The sequence below is a fragment of the Cygnus atratus genome, chromosome 10 (genome assembly GCF_013377495.2).
Source record: "Cygnus atratus isolate AKBS03 ecotype Queensland, Australia chromosome 10, CAtr_DNAZoo_HiC_assembly, whole genome shotgun sequence".
Taxonomy (NCBI): domain Eukaryota; kingdom Metazoa; phylum Chordata; class Aves; order Anseriformes; family Anatidae; genus Cygnus; species Cygnus atratus.
In genome coordinates, this window is record NC_066371.1 from 20,490,047 (window position 1) to 20,508,251 (window position 18,205).

Consider the following 18,205-nt stretch of genomic DNA (forward strand, 5'->3'; position numbering starts at 1 on the left):
AGCCAGCAGCTGATTGCTTTGCTTGCACGTGTGGGAGAAGCATTTCAGAAAGCCTTAGATTAAATCCATAGGGTTGTTAATCTCTTGCATGCTCCATTTGCAATCGGAGACTAAACCTGGTGAATAAGCAAACATGATAGAAGAAATCATTATGATACAGCCAGGTTAAACACACACACACACAAATCTTGTTCCCGAATCACATGCAATTAGCTCTTTTTCCATTAAAGTTACAATTTCACCAAAGTTTTGAATATATTTCACATGTATGACATAAACACAGCTAGTTTTAATACTTTGGTAATTGTGTTTGAAAGCCTAAGTGTCAGCAGGTGTTTTGTTTGAATACATTTAACCGAACCTGGAAACCTTTCACTTTGCAGTCCCAGTCTTTGATTTTCTCCTGCTAATTGTATCTTCTGAGAATTATGCTTAACATGAAATTTGTGACAAGTATAAAGAATCCATGCCATGTTTCAATTTTAAAATGAATTCTTTTTCATTTTTAAAACAAGTTCTGCTCAGTTTAACCTTTCTCTCACATTTCTAACACGGATTTCAGTCTTTTCCTGACCAAAGAGGATTGCTCCCTAGAGACTGTGACACAGGTAACAGCTATATCACTACTATCTTACGTGATGTAACACATGAACAAACAGCACAAGCAGCACATCCTATTTCCTCAACACTACAGCTAACCTTATGAGCTAAGGCTTGCTTGACTAGTTTTCTCATAAAAATCTGACAGCATAGCCAGTGGCTGTGTTAGGAGCCCAACATGCCTTCCAAAGGCAGCTGGGGCTGCCTACAGCCACTTGGCTCAGACTTCCCTAAGCTCTGCCCTCTAACCTTCCTCTCCCTTCAACATCACAGGCTCTGGAATCCAAAATCATAAAAAAAAAAAAAAACTCTCAAAATTTATCTGCATTCCAGTCTCTCCAGAAACATCAATATGTGAAAAGGAGAGCAGAGGGTACATAACCTGCTCTGCACACCCCTTCCTCTGGCACCAGTTGCATCAGGGTGAAACTGTTAGCTTAATTTGACAAATGACTTAACATAACCACAACTTGCATAATCAATACACACACTACTTTATGGGAATGTCCCTAGAAGACTCCCATTATTACCAGCAATCACAGAATCATCTAGGTTGGTTTGTCACCCAATGGATGCACAGTTTCAAGTGACCAAACATAGACAAAAGCAATACCTTCTGAGAAAAAGAAGCTCTTTACAACAGGGCAGTAACAAGAATGCTGCTGAAAGGAAGTCAAACCCAGAAACATATTTTAATCCAGAAACCAAAATAGGAGATTACCTCTGTGCAGGCACAGAAGTAGCTCAGAATGAATAGGAGCTGGAGTATTTCCTTAGGTGAGAATTTTAAGGGCCAAAGACAAGAGACTAGCCTAAGAAAGGCATAATAATTAGTTAATTATTTACCCAGGGACAGCTGCAGTGGGAAAAACCAAGGTGAAAATGCCTGAGTGTAGCTGGTATATGCTCAGTGCTAAACCTCTGAGCTGGGCTCTCTTTGCTGTCATGCACAGAAAGGATCTCCCCTCTTTCCTGCTGTCTTGTTCCCTTCTGCTGAGGGCTGACTGGGTCGTCTTTCATCTGCTAGTGAAGGACGACCTCCCACAAACAGAATACAACACTTGGATGACTTAAGTTTAATGCTGTGCTAAAAATGTTATATGCATCAGAGGTAAACATGAAGGCTTTGAGGAGAACATCGATTAGGTGTACTGTAGGTACAGCAGAAGAAAAAAAGCCAAACAGAAGGGTGCTTTGTTTCCAGTTATTCTAAAAGAGGCAGGACAGACTACAAGGAAACGGTTTGCGTCTCTTCCTCCTGCTCAAAGACAGAACGTTAAAACCATAATCAATGTGAATTGGTATTCTGAGTGACTGGGTAACAGCCTATGCAGAGCCAGAGAGCCACAGCTGAGGTACTGCATGGCTGGTCAGTGAGGATGAGCAAGCAGTGGCAGGGAAATTGCCTGTGGAGGATGCCAGAACCTGAAAGATGACTGTCCATCCTGATCTCTGTTGTTTGCTATTATCAGAACTCAAGAGCCCGCTAACAGAGTTACTGATAGCAAAACATATTGCTGGAAAAGGACAAAGAGAAACTCCCTGCTTTACCTGAGCATAATCAGAGACTGGAAGCTTGGGCTGCTCCCTGTTGCTTTCTAAGAGCAAGCAAACAATGCACAGTGAATGACACTTAACCTTACAGCAAATGGAGGATTTGCACCCACTCACTTAAACTACACGCCTTGCTATAAAATCACACGTAATTTAATAAAAATCTAACTTCCAGCTATGAAACCCAGAGAACTTTTGTACCTGGCAAAGATTCTGGCACAAATCCAGTGTACCATGTGTGAAGAGACCTGGACACCCATTTATCATAGTGAAAATGAATGCTAAACTGGGGAGAAAACAGGAGTATTTTCTTTGCCTCAGCTGACTGAGGTGTTTGGATTCCTGTCAGGTATGTTGCAAATTAACCTGGTGAAGGTTCCTGGGGAATTGATCACAGCTGCGGGCAGGCAGGGTGACCAGTCTGGGAGTAAATGTCCCCAGAACAGTTCCTCACTCCCCAGACTGGCTTCTGGCAATCTCATTAGTACAGTCTGCTGCGCCTCATTTGTATCCCAGGCACTTGCAAACACAGCAGGCTAAATAGCTGTGCTTGTGCTGTTTTCCAGCTTATTACTTGGGCAGGGCAGCGTGGTCCCTCATCCCAGAAGCGTGGCTTTGCCTCTTACCTACGCACAAGCCTTCAGTGACTTAAGGTGCAGAGCAAAAAGCAAAGCAAGCTTTGCTCGTGGCAAAGGCTGTCCTACTTTGGTGAGCACACCCGTACCCCAGCGGCGTCCCCCCTCTGCCCGCTGGAGGCAGGGGTCGGGGACCCCTTTCCCTTCCCCACCAGCCTCCCAGCTCCTCAGCACAGGACATGGCAGCCCTGGGATGCAGGAGTAAGGGCAGGGGCTGTGCCTGGGCCCGCCGCCGTGCTGACATGGCCCTGTTCCCCAGGAGCACACGGGACAAAGCCCACCCGCCTCGCTGCTCCCCTCACGACCGTTCCCCCGCGCCTCGAAGCGGCACGCCCTTCCCTCCACACAGCCACCGCGGGACGCGGGGCCTTTCCCTCACAGAGTGGTCGCCGTCCCCCTCGGGGCGCCCCAGAACGGCTGTTTGGGGGTCTCCTGCCCGGCCAGACCCTCCCAGATCCCCCGGAGCTGCCCCCGGGCTCGCCCTCCCCGCGGCCCCGTCCCTCGTCGGCGGCACCGCCCCCTGAGTCAGCACCGAGGGGCGGCCCCGGGAGCTGCGCCGGGCTCCTCAGGCGCCGTGCGGCGGGGCTGGCCCGGACCTCGGCGGCCTCGGGGCGAGCTGCCGGACGGACCCCTCGTACATATATATATATATATATATACACATGCATACATACATATACGCATACATATATCATAGACACATACATATATAGACACATATATATACACACACCCACATATATACACATACATATATATACACGCATACATATATATATATATATATATATACACACATACGTATATATATAATCCTCTGGGCAACCCCTGCCCCCACTTCCCCTTTTTACCCATTTCACACCAGGGAGACTCGTTTTGACTTTACTCAGAGGACAAGCACCAGCTCGTCCAGTTTCTGAGGCGTTCGCCGTCTCCCCTTGGAGAAGCACAGGCCAGGTGAGATCGGAGCGCGCTGTGGGTAGAGGGGGCACGGCCCTAGAGGCTGTGGGGATGCCTGTCAGGTCTCCGTACCTGTGTCCGGCTGGTGGCACAGGCTGGAGCCACTGAAGGGACGGGAGGTTTGGGCTCGCCCGCTGAGGCCTCGCCGCCACCAGTTTCCGTGGAGTCAGCCTGAGGCATACGGGAGTACTGTGTGGGGTCCGGTGGGATTGGTGCGGGGGAGTGGATGTTCAAAAGTAAACTTTAGCAGGATTTGGTATCAGCATGTAAATTAAAAGGAATTATACGAGTAGTTTCAAAGTGCACGGTTTTAGTATTAGATGGTCTTTGTCTTGAGGTCTTCCTGTGTTATTGTAGTCACAATTTCTGCTATCCCAGTGAACAGTTTCACTCCTTGCTCTCTCTCGGTATCAGGGAGCCTGATGCTGCACACAAATGTTACTCTAACTCATCAAAAAGACCTCGCTGCAGTTAACTCCCCATGGGCTCTGGGGAAAGCCAGGTGAGGTCTGTTGGTCACGATGTTCCCCGGGGGAGCTGGTGGCCAGGCTGCAAAGCCAGTATGGTGTGCCATCATCCTGCTTTTGGTGTCAGGTATAATCAACTGCATTGCTTTTAATACACACAATAATTAAATGGCAATCCTTCTCCTTTGTTTAGATCTGATTTTCTTTCCAGAAGAGCCACAGGGGTATTAATTACCCACAGCCTAACAGAAATTAGGCACCCAACTCCCTCAGTCCCACAGTGTGGTGGGCAGCTGGGCTCAGCATGCTGGAGGCATACAAGGGGAGCCCGCATCAGTCCGTGGCTGCTCCTGGACCCTCCGGAGGTACCTGCCCGAGCACAGAGCTGGCATCCAGCCGCCCGGACAGGGGCATGTGTGTGTCTGCCAGCCAAATGCATTTCTGCTGTGGGCACAGCCGGGCAGTTAGGTCATTTGGGTCAACAAATAGTTTTATCAGAAGTCAGTCTGGCAGTACATGAAGCTGACCTCTGCCTGCGGTGTTGTTATCTGCTCTTCCTTTGTGTATGGCAGCACAGACCTGTCAGTGCCTACCCCCTCCCTTCGTCTCTGCGGTGACGCAAAGCCAGCGAGAAGCAGCCGCTATGAGAGGTTCGTGGCACTGGAAGGGCAACGTGCCTTGAATGTGCCAATGAAAGTGGCCATCACGAGATATTGAGAGCCCCAAAGTCAATCCCCCTCAGTCTCACTCTACAGTAAAACTATGGATAGTTATAAATACAAAATGCACTTCATCAGTCGTAAAGGCAATGTATAGTGAAAGTCATTTTGTTCCTTTAGGCCTGGTGTTTCAACCCTGCAGTCCACAAACAGGTTTAATGAACAAAAGCAAACACTTACAGCATTTAAGCTGACTAAATAAGAAGGCAGGAAAGATACTGAAAAAGGCTGAAAAACATTTCTGGAGATACATAACTGCACAAAAATTATGTTCCTTGTAGTGTGACTGAGAATGAGTTTGTCCAGGGTGTGGTATGCTGGGTTCCGGTATTTCAGCATCAGCTGTTGCTTCACCGTGCAGCAAGGACAGATGAGTTTCCTGCATTCTCTATCGGGTGCTCACAGTCTCACAGTGCCAGCCACTGTCACACAGCGCTGCTCCACAGCTCAGGCAGCAAAGGCTATCAGTCAGGCAAGGTTTGTAGGAGAGGTAATAACTTTTATTAGATTAATGGATGGAGTTCAAAGGTTGTTTGTCCAAAAAACTGACAAGTTTTTCCAGGTATATTAGGTTGTTTAATAAAAGGCCTTGTAAATGTTGTCTTGCACAGACTTCTCATTAGGAATAATTTTGAAGTGTCCTTAAAATATTAAGCGTTTGTTTCCTCACAGTACACCTGGCATGTAGGTAAGCAGTTTTTTGGGCTTAGCTTTTTAAAGTGATTGAAGTGGTTATGTAGCTTTCCCAGAGCCAAACGGCAAACCAGTGGCTAAAAAGAGTTTCAAACTAAGGACCTCTTCATTTGAAGAACACTAGCAGTCTAGGAAAGGAGAAAGCCCCCCACAATCACCAACATACCAAAAATTGGAGACCCCAGCCCTGGTTCTAAAGAAGGGATGGCTTTTATGGCTACTTTGGAATCTGTTGGTGTTTGATGTCCTCTGTCTAAGAACTAACACTCTAGCAACCTGTTCCATTTAGAAAAATAAGATGGTTTTGTGTGTTTTATGCCACCCTTCTCAAGATGCCAACTAAACCTGTTTTAGGATTTTGTATTGGAATGTTTTTATGATTGATGGTGGTCATTGAAACTGCCCGTAGAAAAACATCAGTTTTCCATCTGGAAAATTTAACGGAAAGACTTAGTTTTCAAACTTGTTGATTTAAAGTGTTTTGTTGAATGGACCCAAAAGCCATAGTGTAAGAAAATGTGAGGGTGTACACACGGCATTTTCCTATTGTGCCTTGCATAGTGGAAACTGTGTTTTAGGCTTGCGAAAAGTCTTCTTTCACATCTCTCAATATAACAGCTGTTATAGCTGAAATGGGGAGATGGAGTTAGTGCAGGGTGCCTGGACCACAGTAGGTGGAGGCAACTGTTCAGAACCCCAAGCACGACAAAAAATACATCAGAATAAAGCAGCTTCAAAACAAAATTTCCAAGGTGAGTTTAGCAAACAAAAAGGAAGCATTGCATTTTGGGGATGTCAGAATACTTTGTTCCTATGGTCAACAGGAAACTTTCTGGGATTGACACTTAAAAATTTTCAATTCATAAATCTAAAATTAGTGGAAACTTCCTTTCATGACAATTGGGAAGAACAGATGTTAAAGTATCAAAGTCTTCTGTGAGACAAGAATTCCAAATCTTGCTGGGTTCTCATATGAACTATTTTTACTGTTCTCCCTGACTGCCATATTTTAAGTGTGAAGATGTCAAAGGTAACAAATAATTGTTCTGTTTATTAAGTTACGTCTGCGGCAAAAAGTTAATTAGATACCTTGGTAGTTTAAAAAAAAAAAAGTGAAGGATCAAGTCAGGCTTCTTTCGGTTTTACTCATGATGATGAGACTTTTGTACTTTCTTAATAACCAAAGGCCAGCTCAGCAAGACTCATTCAAGATTTGAGAATGGGTCCTGGGAGGGTAAATGAGTCATGATGTGAAACTCCCACTGCAACAAGAGAAGTGATTTAAAAACTGAGTGCCTAGAGATAGAGATGTTTGCAGAAAATCAAGTGTAAGACAGAAAAATAGAGAAGGTCAGACTGATCTGTTTCCAAATAGCATCTGCTTTTTCTTCCCTTTGGAACAGGTACAGCAATGGAGAACTTGGATGTCCCATTCCCAGAACTTAATGAAGAACAGCAAGGTAGGGGTAACATGCAAAGGTCAAAGCATCTGCTCGTTTACACTATGCAACATTTTTTGCTAGACTGACAATGAGTCGGTGAGGCTAGTTTGCTCTGAAAACATGCTCCATACATCTCCTCCTTGCTTGCAAGCAGACTGGCAGTCAGTTCCCTGCTCTTCCACAGGTTTCTCATCTGGCCTAGCCACATCCTTGTGGGAATTTAGATGCATGAAGGGGATTTTGCTGTGCATTAAACGCCTAACAATATGTAGAAAACCCTAGGTCTTAGGTATCCAGCCCTTTGTATTATTGTGCCTCAATTCCTTATCTGTCAAATAGCATGATCAGGATAAACACCTGCTAAATAAATAGTAATACTTCCCCTGCTTCTTTTACTGAGACAGCAGCACCACAGACACCCATTTGTATGGACTATTGACATTTTTCTACCGATTTCTGGTAGACCATGTTGCTTTATATGATACAGCACTACTCTCTTTCCTATAAGCCAACATGCTGCAGAGTCTGTCTGTCACCACACCTACATTGAGCTCGAGGGGAATGCTACCACACAACCCACCTCTACTTCTGCACAGTGACTTACTTGTTTTTCCTCCCAGACATTTTCCAGAGGGCTTTCACTGCTGATGACGATTACTTGGAGAATCATGAGAAAATGAGGCAGTCTTTCTGGGAATCCCTTGTAAAATGTTTAGCCACCACTGACCCACCTATCCTGAATACTGAAGAAAAGAACAACGTAAGTTACTGAAGAAACATGCATTCTTTTTTTGTAAGGCATAGTTCTACAGATATACTTTTATACTTCTCTGATATATTTTGGAGAGAAAGAACATACAGCCCATTTTCTGATACGTTTAAAAAGATGTCTAAAATGCACTAAATGGCATAAAAGAGCACTTACATAAATTAGACTTTCACTTCATTGTTTTCCACTTGGAAAAAATAACTTTCCAGCAGAGCTGGCTTTATATGTATTCCTCAGGACCTGTCCAGGTCCCTTTTTTCCTAGGCAGGCCCGTTGTTAGAGGTGTTTTGCTGTAAGATACTGCAGAGATTGCATGTCCATTTTCAGGCCCTACACCTGTATTTCTCCAGCTCTTTATATAGTTAGCTATTGAACACCCCAGTTCTTTCCCAGTTGACACATTGTTTGTTCTTCCCATCTTTGGCTTTACTCTTTATCCCTGATTTTCCCCTCGTATAGCAGGGGCAGATAACATTTCCCACAGATGGAGTGAGCTACATTCATTTCCATAGCAGGATCTGTTCACACATGCTGTGTTTTATTGGAAGGACTATTTGCTATTTACTCATCTTTCTCTCAGCTCCTCAAGAGATGCAGTGTCCTGCCTGGGGGCTGTGCAGCCTGCCTGAAAGCCATACAGACAAAAGGCGTCAGGGCAATGGTTGTTCTTTACCTCTTGCTGAAGAGTACCAACCCATCTGTATATCGGCAGCTGCCCAGTTCCAAGGGAAATGGTGAGTCCTACCTGGCTGCCCTTCAGCTATTTGTTAAAATTACTGCAGTGCTCGTGGGACTTTACACCAGTTGGAAAACTCTGATATATTCTTGGCAGTAATTATTAGTGAACGATTAAAATGTCTAGAAATATATCCTAGAAAACACAGTTAGGTATGGTGATAATGGGAGCCACAGATAGATAGAACTTTATTTTAGTTTGAATTCACTTCTTAAGGGGGGGGGGGATAAAAACAAACTTGTTCACTTAAAGGGAAAGGAAACCTCATCTGGGGTGACGATTCCTAAGAAATTTCTGTGACTTAAAGTGGTCCCCCAGTTTTTCCAAACTGGATTAGTGACAGCCAGGACACTTTTTTGCCTGAACAGTTACCCAGGCAGTCTGGACCTCTCTGAGCTTCTACAGTGGTAAGAAATCAGGGTTGAGCTGCTGTCAATATTGTTGCAAATTTCCCTAGCAGGATGTGCAGCACTGACTAAAGGAGTAGATGGAAGATGCAAATCAGGGTGCTGAGCCTGGCATCAAGATACAAACAGCTTCTGCTGCACTTCTCATTTGCCCTGTTGTGCAATAAAAAACTAAGTGCAGTTCCACAGGGCTCATAGTCTCATTAATTGTCTTTAATACATCATAAAGCTGCACTCACTTAAGATGACCCAAAATTTAACTGGGCAATCTCAAGGAAATCCTTCTCCTGTTTCTGCCATGTTGAAATGTGGTCATGAAGGGGTAGACTGCACAGCCTAGAGAACAACCCTGTTTTGAGCACGTGTCAGAGCAGGAGTGGTTGTCATGGCAGGGACCCCTTCCCACCCTCGTAGTTAGCTACACCAAGCAGCTGGGGGGAATTGTGTTACTGTGTATGTCCAAACTAATAATGAAGAGATGCACAGAGGTGAATATGAAGCTGTTAAGAATCACCTACAACCGCAGCCACACGAGCCAGGAGCTCTTCACTGCCTGGCCCAGGAGTCAGTCCTCCAAATTTCTCCTCCCAGGTGAACTGGCCTAGCTGACTTCGAGAGTTCTGCTTTTATGCCACAAGAGGGTGCCGGCACTGCGGCATAACCCCAGGGAACCCAGCAGAAATCACAATGGTGGAGGGAGAAGTAGCCCAGGAAGTGGTGAGCAGCTATTCTTCAGCTAAAGCACCTTTCAGCTGCAGATGCTGTTGCTTCAGAGAGTGGGAAATTTCACAGGGGTAGCATTATCAGTAAATTAAAACCTAGAATGTGAGACCATAGGCACCTGCTGCAGCCATTTAAGAAAGTTTAACAGTGGCACGATGCTTTCATTTGTAATGCTTTGTACTATGAAAAGCACAGCTGAAATAAACCTAATTTCCTGACAGACAACCTTTAAATACAGCATCTTGAAACACTGGTAGTCTATGACTATAAAAGAGAGAAAATGGAAGTAATTGTTTCAAATATATATATATTTTCTGTCTACCTATCACATCAGATGAGAAATTAAAACTCCTGAAGAGACTGGAAAGAAATCTCATGCTTTCACAAGGGGATAAAAAAGCTGACGACTCATCCCACGAGTCCATAGATGAAGATCCACAAGGTAAAAAGGATTTTATTTTTCCCTTACACTTATTTTAGTCTGATTATGTGTTCAAAGGAGATTCACACAGGAGACTTGCAGCAATTCAGTAGCAATTCTGTATAACTCAGAAAAAAGTAAGAAACTGTGCAAAAGAGATGACAAAATAATTACTGTCTCTAGATTCATTGTTAACAAAATAGTGGCTGCCTCCTGCTGTTGTGGAAGTTGGGGGTTCAGAAATGTCGAAAGCTGCTGCAAGATTCCTTTCCAAATCATAATTGTTATGATCTTCATGGGGTTTATGTTCTAGCCTACAGCAGGAAGCAAAGAATATTCAACATACAGCAGTAGCTGGCAATGCTGTACCACTTCCTAGCATTTCTTTCCTTAATAGCAATCATCAACAGTGTATCAAAAGTCATGGTTTTGGTTGCCACGAGTCCATTTCATTCATGGAAAACCAGAGGCAAAGGAAATGATACACAACAAGGAAGAGAGAATGCTAATATGCTGATACTGGCTTATTCTGTCACAGAAAGCCAAAAGCTGACTAGAAGGAAATGAATTGTAATTAGAAATAAAAATTTAAAACTAGTTAGCAGTGTTAGTGACGTATCTGTGTTTAAAATAAGAAATTTCTTGCTACACCTTTCTATACAATTCATTCCATCATCAGATTTTACTGTTTTTCTCGTATTCAGCCAGCTTTAGAGAGAGCTGTGAGGCAAAAGCAGCTAATAATGATGCTTGCATTTCAAAGCCTTCATTTTTACTTACACATCTCACAGCCATTCATATATTACGAGCAAAAGACTATAGTGCTGTTATTTTTGATATCGCTGGGACGTTTTTCTTTAACCTGATGAAAACACACTTTCTCTATCCAGACAGTGATGAGGAAGATTTAGGAAGACAGAAGACTGAAGGCCAATTACTGGGAGGTGGGACAAAGTGACAACAGCATTATTTTTTTTTCCTAGAGACAACCAACATAAAACAGAAAATGAATAATTTCTGGCATTCTATGGTTTGACTTCTAAACAAAGGTACATGAACACTCCATAGGCAGCTTTAGATGTAAGAAAATGACCAGTTAAAATCTGGCTGTAGGAAAGGTGTTTCCTACAGAACGAAGCTAGTACTAATGCTTAACCATGCCCTACGGCTACAATTGAACCACAACAACAAAATCTACCATTGTGGGAGAACTGCTGCTGCCAGGGTTTGCACAGACAGTTGCCATCGAAATACAACAAGAGTTTTTGAAAGCATCTGTCACAGCCACTACTTAAAGGGTCTGCTTTCCACCCTTGGCATACAGTGGAGATCATCGATAAGGACCACTCCTTGGATCTCGGTGCTGAGGCTTTTCCTTTCCTTCCAAAGGAAAAACTGGAATATAAGTACAATGCAGATAAAGAGAGGTGTTGTGTCAAAACATAGCTATCAGCTTGTGGTATAGAACCATGGATTTAAAAAAAACTTAAGGGTTTAATCATTTAATTCGTATATGTAATTGATCTCACCCCAGATATAAGAGCAGCTCATTTAAATTAACATTAGGAGGTCTGATTTGTCTCACAAAAATCTGATTCTTTCTGACTCCAGCTATTGTTTGAGATGAAATATGGGGGGTTAATACTCCATATTTCCTTTATATACTAAACTGCATAACCCACAACAGACCTGCTGTTTCTAAAGAGTAGGAGTTGGTATCTCCCTTGTCACATCTACACAACCCCACTAGCTTCAGTATGGCTGCATGGGTTAGGGCTGGCAGCAAGATAAGCACATTCATTACAGATATTAATCTACATCATCTTTGCATAATATTTTAGGTATGCCATCAGAAGTTGTTCCCTACAGAGATTCAGGTAAGTGTTCCCAGATAATAACCTCATCCTGCAGGAAGTAAGACTTTATAACTGCATTTTTTTCTTTCCGACATTCTTAGTATATTAAAAATAAGTTTTTGGCTGTAAATCCATCAGGTTTTCTGTTAGCTTGGTGGAGGACCTGGGCATGGTATACATGTTTTGTTGCAAGCTTGTGATAGTAGGTGATTTGTAGAAGGAGTTTTAGCAGATTAGCCCCCCCCTTTTTTTTTGGTAGGCCTGCCGACATAGGATCAACTCACAGGAGTTATCATCCTTTTTAGTGGAAAACCCAGCAATGCTACTGGACAACCGTTCAGTCTTGCTCAAGACAGCGAGGCAGTTTTCAGTATTCCCTGCAGCCCTCTGTCTCCTGCTGAATGGGGATGCAAGATTGTGCGGGAGCTGTAACCTAGTTTCTGGCAGCTGGTGACACTCAGTTCTGAAAGCCTTCCTCACTTAGCTCAGATTGCAGAGCACGCTCCAACAGAGATGCTAGGTGAAGGCCCAGTGATAGGCAACACAAACAGTGCCAGCTGAGAGGCTTGAACAGACTGCCACACTCTAAAGACATGTTTCTTTCTAACAGGAACTACCGAGCAGAAGCAGAACAGATGTAAAAAGCCCCTAGGAGGAAATTTACAATAGCTTGATTGAATTATCAACCTCATCCCTCCCACTCCCAGGCGAATTCCACCTTCATTAGCTATGAGAGGCAGAGAACCAAGCAGACTGGTCTTTCTGAGAGGAGACCTGTTCAACCATTTTTTTTTCCTGTGAAGTGTGGAAGAGCTGTTGTAACTTGGACCATTTAAGATGAGGAAAGAATTGGGAAGAAGGTGCAAGTTGCAGCATAATCCCTAGAGGAGATTTTTTGAGTTAACTGTCACCAAGGAGCTATATAAAACCGCAGGGAAAAGGAGTGTATATAATACACTATTCTCCCTGCAGGTGCAGAAGGGATCACAGTGATTTTCCAGTTGGCATTTGGCCCCTGATGTGCCACCTCTCACCCTGGCCTTTGTTGCCTCAGTTCTAGATTAGTTCAGTACACTAGACCAAGCCCTGAAAATATTTAGCTAGTGCAGGGACACTGTGTCTACTGTATTAGAAATGTTCAGGGGATTTGCAAACACAGCTCCTGGTTCTGGCTCTGCCTGGTACCAGCTTCAGTTTTAGCAATTGAATGTTAACAGAGGGGCCATCAGCCATGTACTGCCCAGCTATTTCACCTGGCATTACTGTAAATAGGTGTTTTTACTGGTAGCTGTTCTTCGGGTTCTTTTTAATGTCATCACTTTCCTAGTACTTTCTAGTACTGTTTTATCTAAACTAAGCCACAAAATAGAATACTCACCCTGCTTGCTAATGCTGCTAATGGTGTTAAACAGCATGTGAGAGTTGTTACCATCAGAAATAATAAAACTATGCTTCTTTTCAGAAATTACCAGAAGAGAAGATTCAATTGCAGATGGTAAATACAAACAAGCAAACACGTTTTTCTTGTGACTGCTGTCTTTTGGTATTCAGTTTTACTTAGCGATGGTAGCTATACCAGCTCCTTGTTGCCTAGATATTTTGTAAACAAAAAGTAGAAATTTAAGAATAGATATTAAAATGCATTTGTAATGCTGTGATAAAGAAACACTGCACAAGTCATTCCGTGATACAAAGTTACAGTGGGACTGTTGCCTTTAGGAGGCAGTATAATACAGAACAAACACGTGGTAGGTATGAACTGATATTCTGATAAATTCTATGACTATAGATCTTCCTACATGCAGACAGAGGAACAATTGCAAGTCAGAATAGTGCCATACTACATTAACATTAATAATCAAATTACTGAGTTTGTCCCCAAACCAGAACTTGATCGATCCAGAATTCTCAAAGAATCAAAAGCTAAAATGGGTCCGGTATCAGGTGACCCAGGACAGATTTCTTCTGCAAAGTTGAGTTGCTACATGGTTCAGAAGCACAACGACAGAATTTTGTAGCTCACTTTAGAGTTTTAGGGATATTTTTCAGTACTCTCCTGTTACATCATTAGATAAAATGAAATTTACTGCCAGGCAGTGGTTGCCTGGATGCACAGCCTAATGCAAGTGAAATCAGCATCTAAAACTTGTGGTGAATCAACTCCCTTATATGCTTATATGCTGCAGACTGCCTAGAGGTCTTCTCAAGCAGTCAGCAAACAAAAAAATCCTTCTGCTTTGAACATGTCATTAGAAATCTGGTAAAATACTCAACTCGGACTTTCAGGGAGACAGTTGGAGAAAGCAGAATTTGGTAATTCTGCTCACAACAAGACTAGCGCAAAAAGCCTTGCCTTGTATTTAGACCTCTAAAAATATTGAGCTGGTTCTTATGCTCTTTTTCCTCTGTATCAATATATTTAGATACCTATAAGAGTCAGCTACTGCAGTTCTTAATTTGGGGGATGAAGAAATACTTCAACATCAGACTTAAGTAGATAGACTGACAGTACTCCTATCCATGACTGTAGCTGTGACATCAAGAATCAAACTGAAGTTCCCTTGTACTACTACTTTACTTCCCTACTGCATTTCTGAGACTAGATTGCCCCAGACTCAACAGAAAAGAGTCGGAGTGCTTTAAAAGCAATTGTGTATTGTTAATTCAACTATCCAATGATGCTATTTTTACAGCTGCTACAGGCTATTTGGAAAGTAGTTTGAGGAACAATTTTAAAATTGCTAATTTGATCTTTCTGAAAGGTTTACATCTCTTTCCTCTGAACAATTCTTAATATATTCCGCTCTGAGAATCAATTTTGGGTACAAAGAGGGAAAGAAACATAAAACCTTTTAATTTCAGAGTTGCATGACAATAAAAAACATTTGTTTCTTGTAGAATATGAGAACGAAAATACTCACCATCATTGGACAGTACGGTGGATGGGCATACGAAAGGATGGTAATTGTTTTCTTTTTAATTTCAGCTGATGTCAAACCCATTGAGCCTTAGACCAAGAATAAGATCTATGGCTGCAAAACTCTTTTTTCCCCAACATGAGTAGTTTGTAGATGTTCATCAAGCCTTCTCAATGAAGGTCATCAAGGCTTGTCATATGATAAAACACACAACTTGTGCATTTTGCAGTTGAATCTAGTGTATGAGACATCTCTCATGGAAGTACAGTTTATTCAATGATACACTGTAACTTAAGGTGTCTTAGGGGAGCCTTGTGTGCAGTTGGGACCTAATTTCCCCTCTCTGTTTCAGATGAGTTCTTTCATTTTGTCATTCTTTGTTTTGGGATTGGAGCTTTACTAATTTGCTACTACTACTACAAAGGTAAGGCAAGATTTCAGCAGAAGGATAAAGTGTTGTTTGCCAGAAAATGAGCAAAGCCAAACTCTTATTTTGTTGCCTTAGATTGGACAATTTCTCTTGGAATTGGTTTAATCACCTTTGCCTCCCTGGAAACCACTGGGATATACTTTGGTCTAGGTAAGTATCTACAGCAGCCAGCTCTGTACCAACACTAAGGACACAAGTTCACAGTCACTTAACCACACAAGTCTAAAACATGGCTAGTGCTGAGACCCTTTAAATCACCACTTCGATGTCCTGCAATTCACAATTACACAGTGTAGTGGGAGACAAACATGCCTCTGTGACGCTGAAGGGAGATGTTGAATCATTTTTCATTCTCAATGATCACAAGACCCTGAGTCACCTCTTTCTGCAGCAGTGGCTGAATGCTAAGTTGCCATGACAACATACAATTTTAGCAGCAAGGCAGTCTTCGCAGATAAGCCCTTTAAGGTGCTGTGCACTCAGGCTGCCATTCGTTCCCCCGGGACTGAGGCTGCTGAGCGCCCTGAGGACCAGATCTCAGCAGAACCCAGATAAGGGCAGCTAATAAGAATTATATAAAGAAATGGAGATTCTTGGCACTCCCTAGGGATCTCAAAGGAAAGAGGCAGCAAGTCATGGCTTTTGAACTAAGGAAAGAAGGCTACTTAAGCTTGTGCCTACTGTGCTTGGTAGGTTGTGGATGGTTCTGTCTGGAGTCACCCTTGTCACTGTTAATGATAGCATAGAAACACTTTATTTAAACAGTAATCTTAATTCTTTAATATTGCTAGTGTCAGGGTGTGGCTTTTACTGTTTTTCTGGAGTTTGTGTATTATTTTTATATCTGACTTACCTTGAAAATGTGTGTGTTTTCACAATTAGTGTACCGAATTCGGAGCATACTTGACGGTTTTATTCCTCTGCTTGAGAGATTCAGGCTAACAGGTAACAGTGATCTTCTTACTAACTGCATGTATATTTCCCTAAACCTTCCCAGGTACTTCATTTTGGCTAACTCTTAAGACCACCTTCTCTAAATTACAATTTCCAGTCTTTGTAATTAAAAAAGAATATTTTACTACAGTCCATTACAGCTGCTAAGGTTTAGAAATTAATTATTCTTGACTCTTGCTGTGTGGCAGAGCATTTTCACATTTTTAATACTCTTTCCTGTATAGGGCATTATTTCCTGAAAATGCCTGAATGAGAATACTATAGCTCAGCTTAATATTAAGGGTAGTTGGCTTCTCTTCCCTGGTTTTCAAACAGGCTCCAGGCTCATATCTGTCTGTGTTCATGAGCACACAATATGAACGTTGATATGAAGTTGCATCAGGGATAAGTCAACACATGACACTTAATGTGAACACAGTAGTCCTGACAGTCTTCTTTTTCATCATCCTGCAGGTATGAGGAAAGCTGCCTAGGAGGAGTATTTCAGGAGAGTTCCACAAAACCCTGCTGTTTGGATTTATAGTACTAGAAGAACTGTTTTGTAAGGCAGTCATAAATGCATAATGGTCAACACAAAATATTGAAAGTGTTAAACAATAGAAACATATCATTCAGTCTGCTCAAAAATGAAGCTGAAACATGCAATTTGTAGCTCAGGAGAGCTTGTAAGACAACCTGGATCCTGGTTTATATTTAATTTCATGGAATATAAACCCATTCTCCTTCTCTCCATTTAACCATGTTAATCTGGCCACAGTGTATCAAAAATCCACAAAGACAAATACTATCCTCAGCTGGGTGTGGATGTTACAATAGGAATCTTGGCACCTACAAAGCCACCTCCTCTTCACCCCTTGTGATGCTGCAAACCAGGCAAACACCAGCTGCTTGCTTACATAGCTGAGCCCCAACAGTGCAATAGCACTGAAGCAGATTAATTTATTGTGGCAGAACTCAATATAGTGGACATATAACAATTTCACCCAGTGAAAGCTGTTTAAGATTGACATGCACTGACATAATGGTGCATTAATGAGATAGTTAACAGCAGCAAATTTCATCTCTGAGGAAGAAAGGAATAAAATGCTTGGTTTGGCCCATCCACCAACTTTTTTTTTCCTTCTGGTAAAGTAAAGTGCAGTTTTGCCATTCTTTCAAGCTTACAGGGGCATGTTATACATTAGATATAATATGTAGTATTTTAATTATGTTTTTTAGTTTTTCATCAATTATACATAAAATTACAGATGTAAGGCTAATGAGAAAAACAGGATACCTTCGATTTTTTTTAGCAGAAATGTAAGGTCATCATAACCATAGGAGGATGAAGGCATCAAGTGAGACAGAGGACCATAAAACATGAGATATTAAGGAAATGTACACCTAAAAGCTGTTAGCCAAACAGCTCAGTTTTAGTTCAGTGAAACAGTTTCAAGCCTTGCTCAGAAAATTACAAAAACTTTTTAGGAATTGTACTTAATTTTAAGCATTGGTGTTTGTCATTCACATGTATTGCAGTTCCATTTGCACGTCCAGAAATACCAATAATCATGTGCAGGCCTGTACCAACACAGGCCAGCAGTTACCTAACATATCAGGGGTTAAATTAAGCAATAAAGATAAATACAAGTTATTTTGTAATATTTATATTCTCATTTACATGTACTGTTTACATATCTTTATAGAAATATTTTCTCATATGAAAATACTGTATAAAGTCTTACTGAGACCAGTGTAGCATTGTTTAATGTCCAATAGCTTTTGAATGAACTGAAAACTACATATAGTCAACCTGCTCTCATGATTATTTTTTTAAACTCTCTTGTGCTGTGGCACAGTAAGGATGAGAAACATATTTTGGTACTAAATATGATTTCAGATTTTTAAATTTGGTACTCTGTAGACAAGAGAATGAAAACAA

General features: G+C 42.1%; 1 protein-coding gene across 1 annotated transcript; it reads left to right on the forward strand.

The window, feature by feature from the left end:
- Nucleotides 1–3,311: 3,311 nt before the first annotated feature.
- On the forward strand, nucleotides 3,312–17,916 carry TMEM40 (transmembrane protein 40). Its single transcript, XM_035558461.2, has 13 exons — nucleotides 3,312–3,746; nucleotides 7,032–7,088; nucleotides 7,691–7,830; nucleotides 8,420–8,573; nucleotides 10,040–10,147; nucleotides 11,017–11,070; nucleotides 11,968–12,003; nucleotides 13,445–13,477; nucleotides 14,881–14,943; nucleotides 15,253–15,324; nucleotides 15,406–15,480; nucleotides 16,213–16,275; nucleotides 16,738–17,916. Exons 2-13 carry the CDS (start codon nucleotides 7,040–7,042, stop codon nucleotides 16,755–16,757), a joined length of 867 nt encoding a protein of 288 aa, XP_035414354.1. The 5' UTR covers nucleotides 3,312–3,746; nucleotides 7,032–7,039; the 3' UTR covers nucleotides 16,758–17,916.
- Nucleotides 17,917–18,205: the final 289 nt, after the last annotated feature.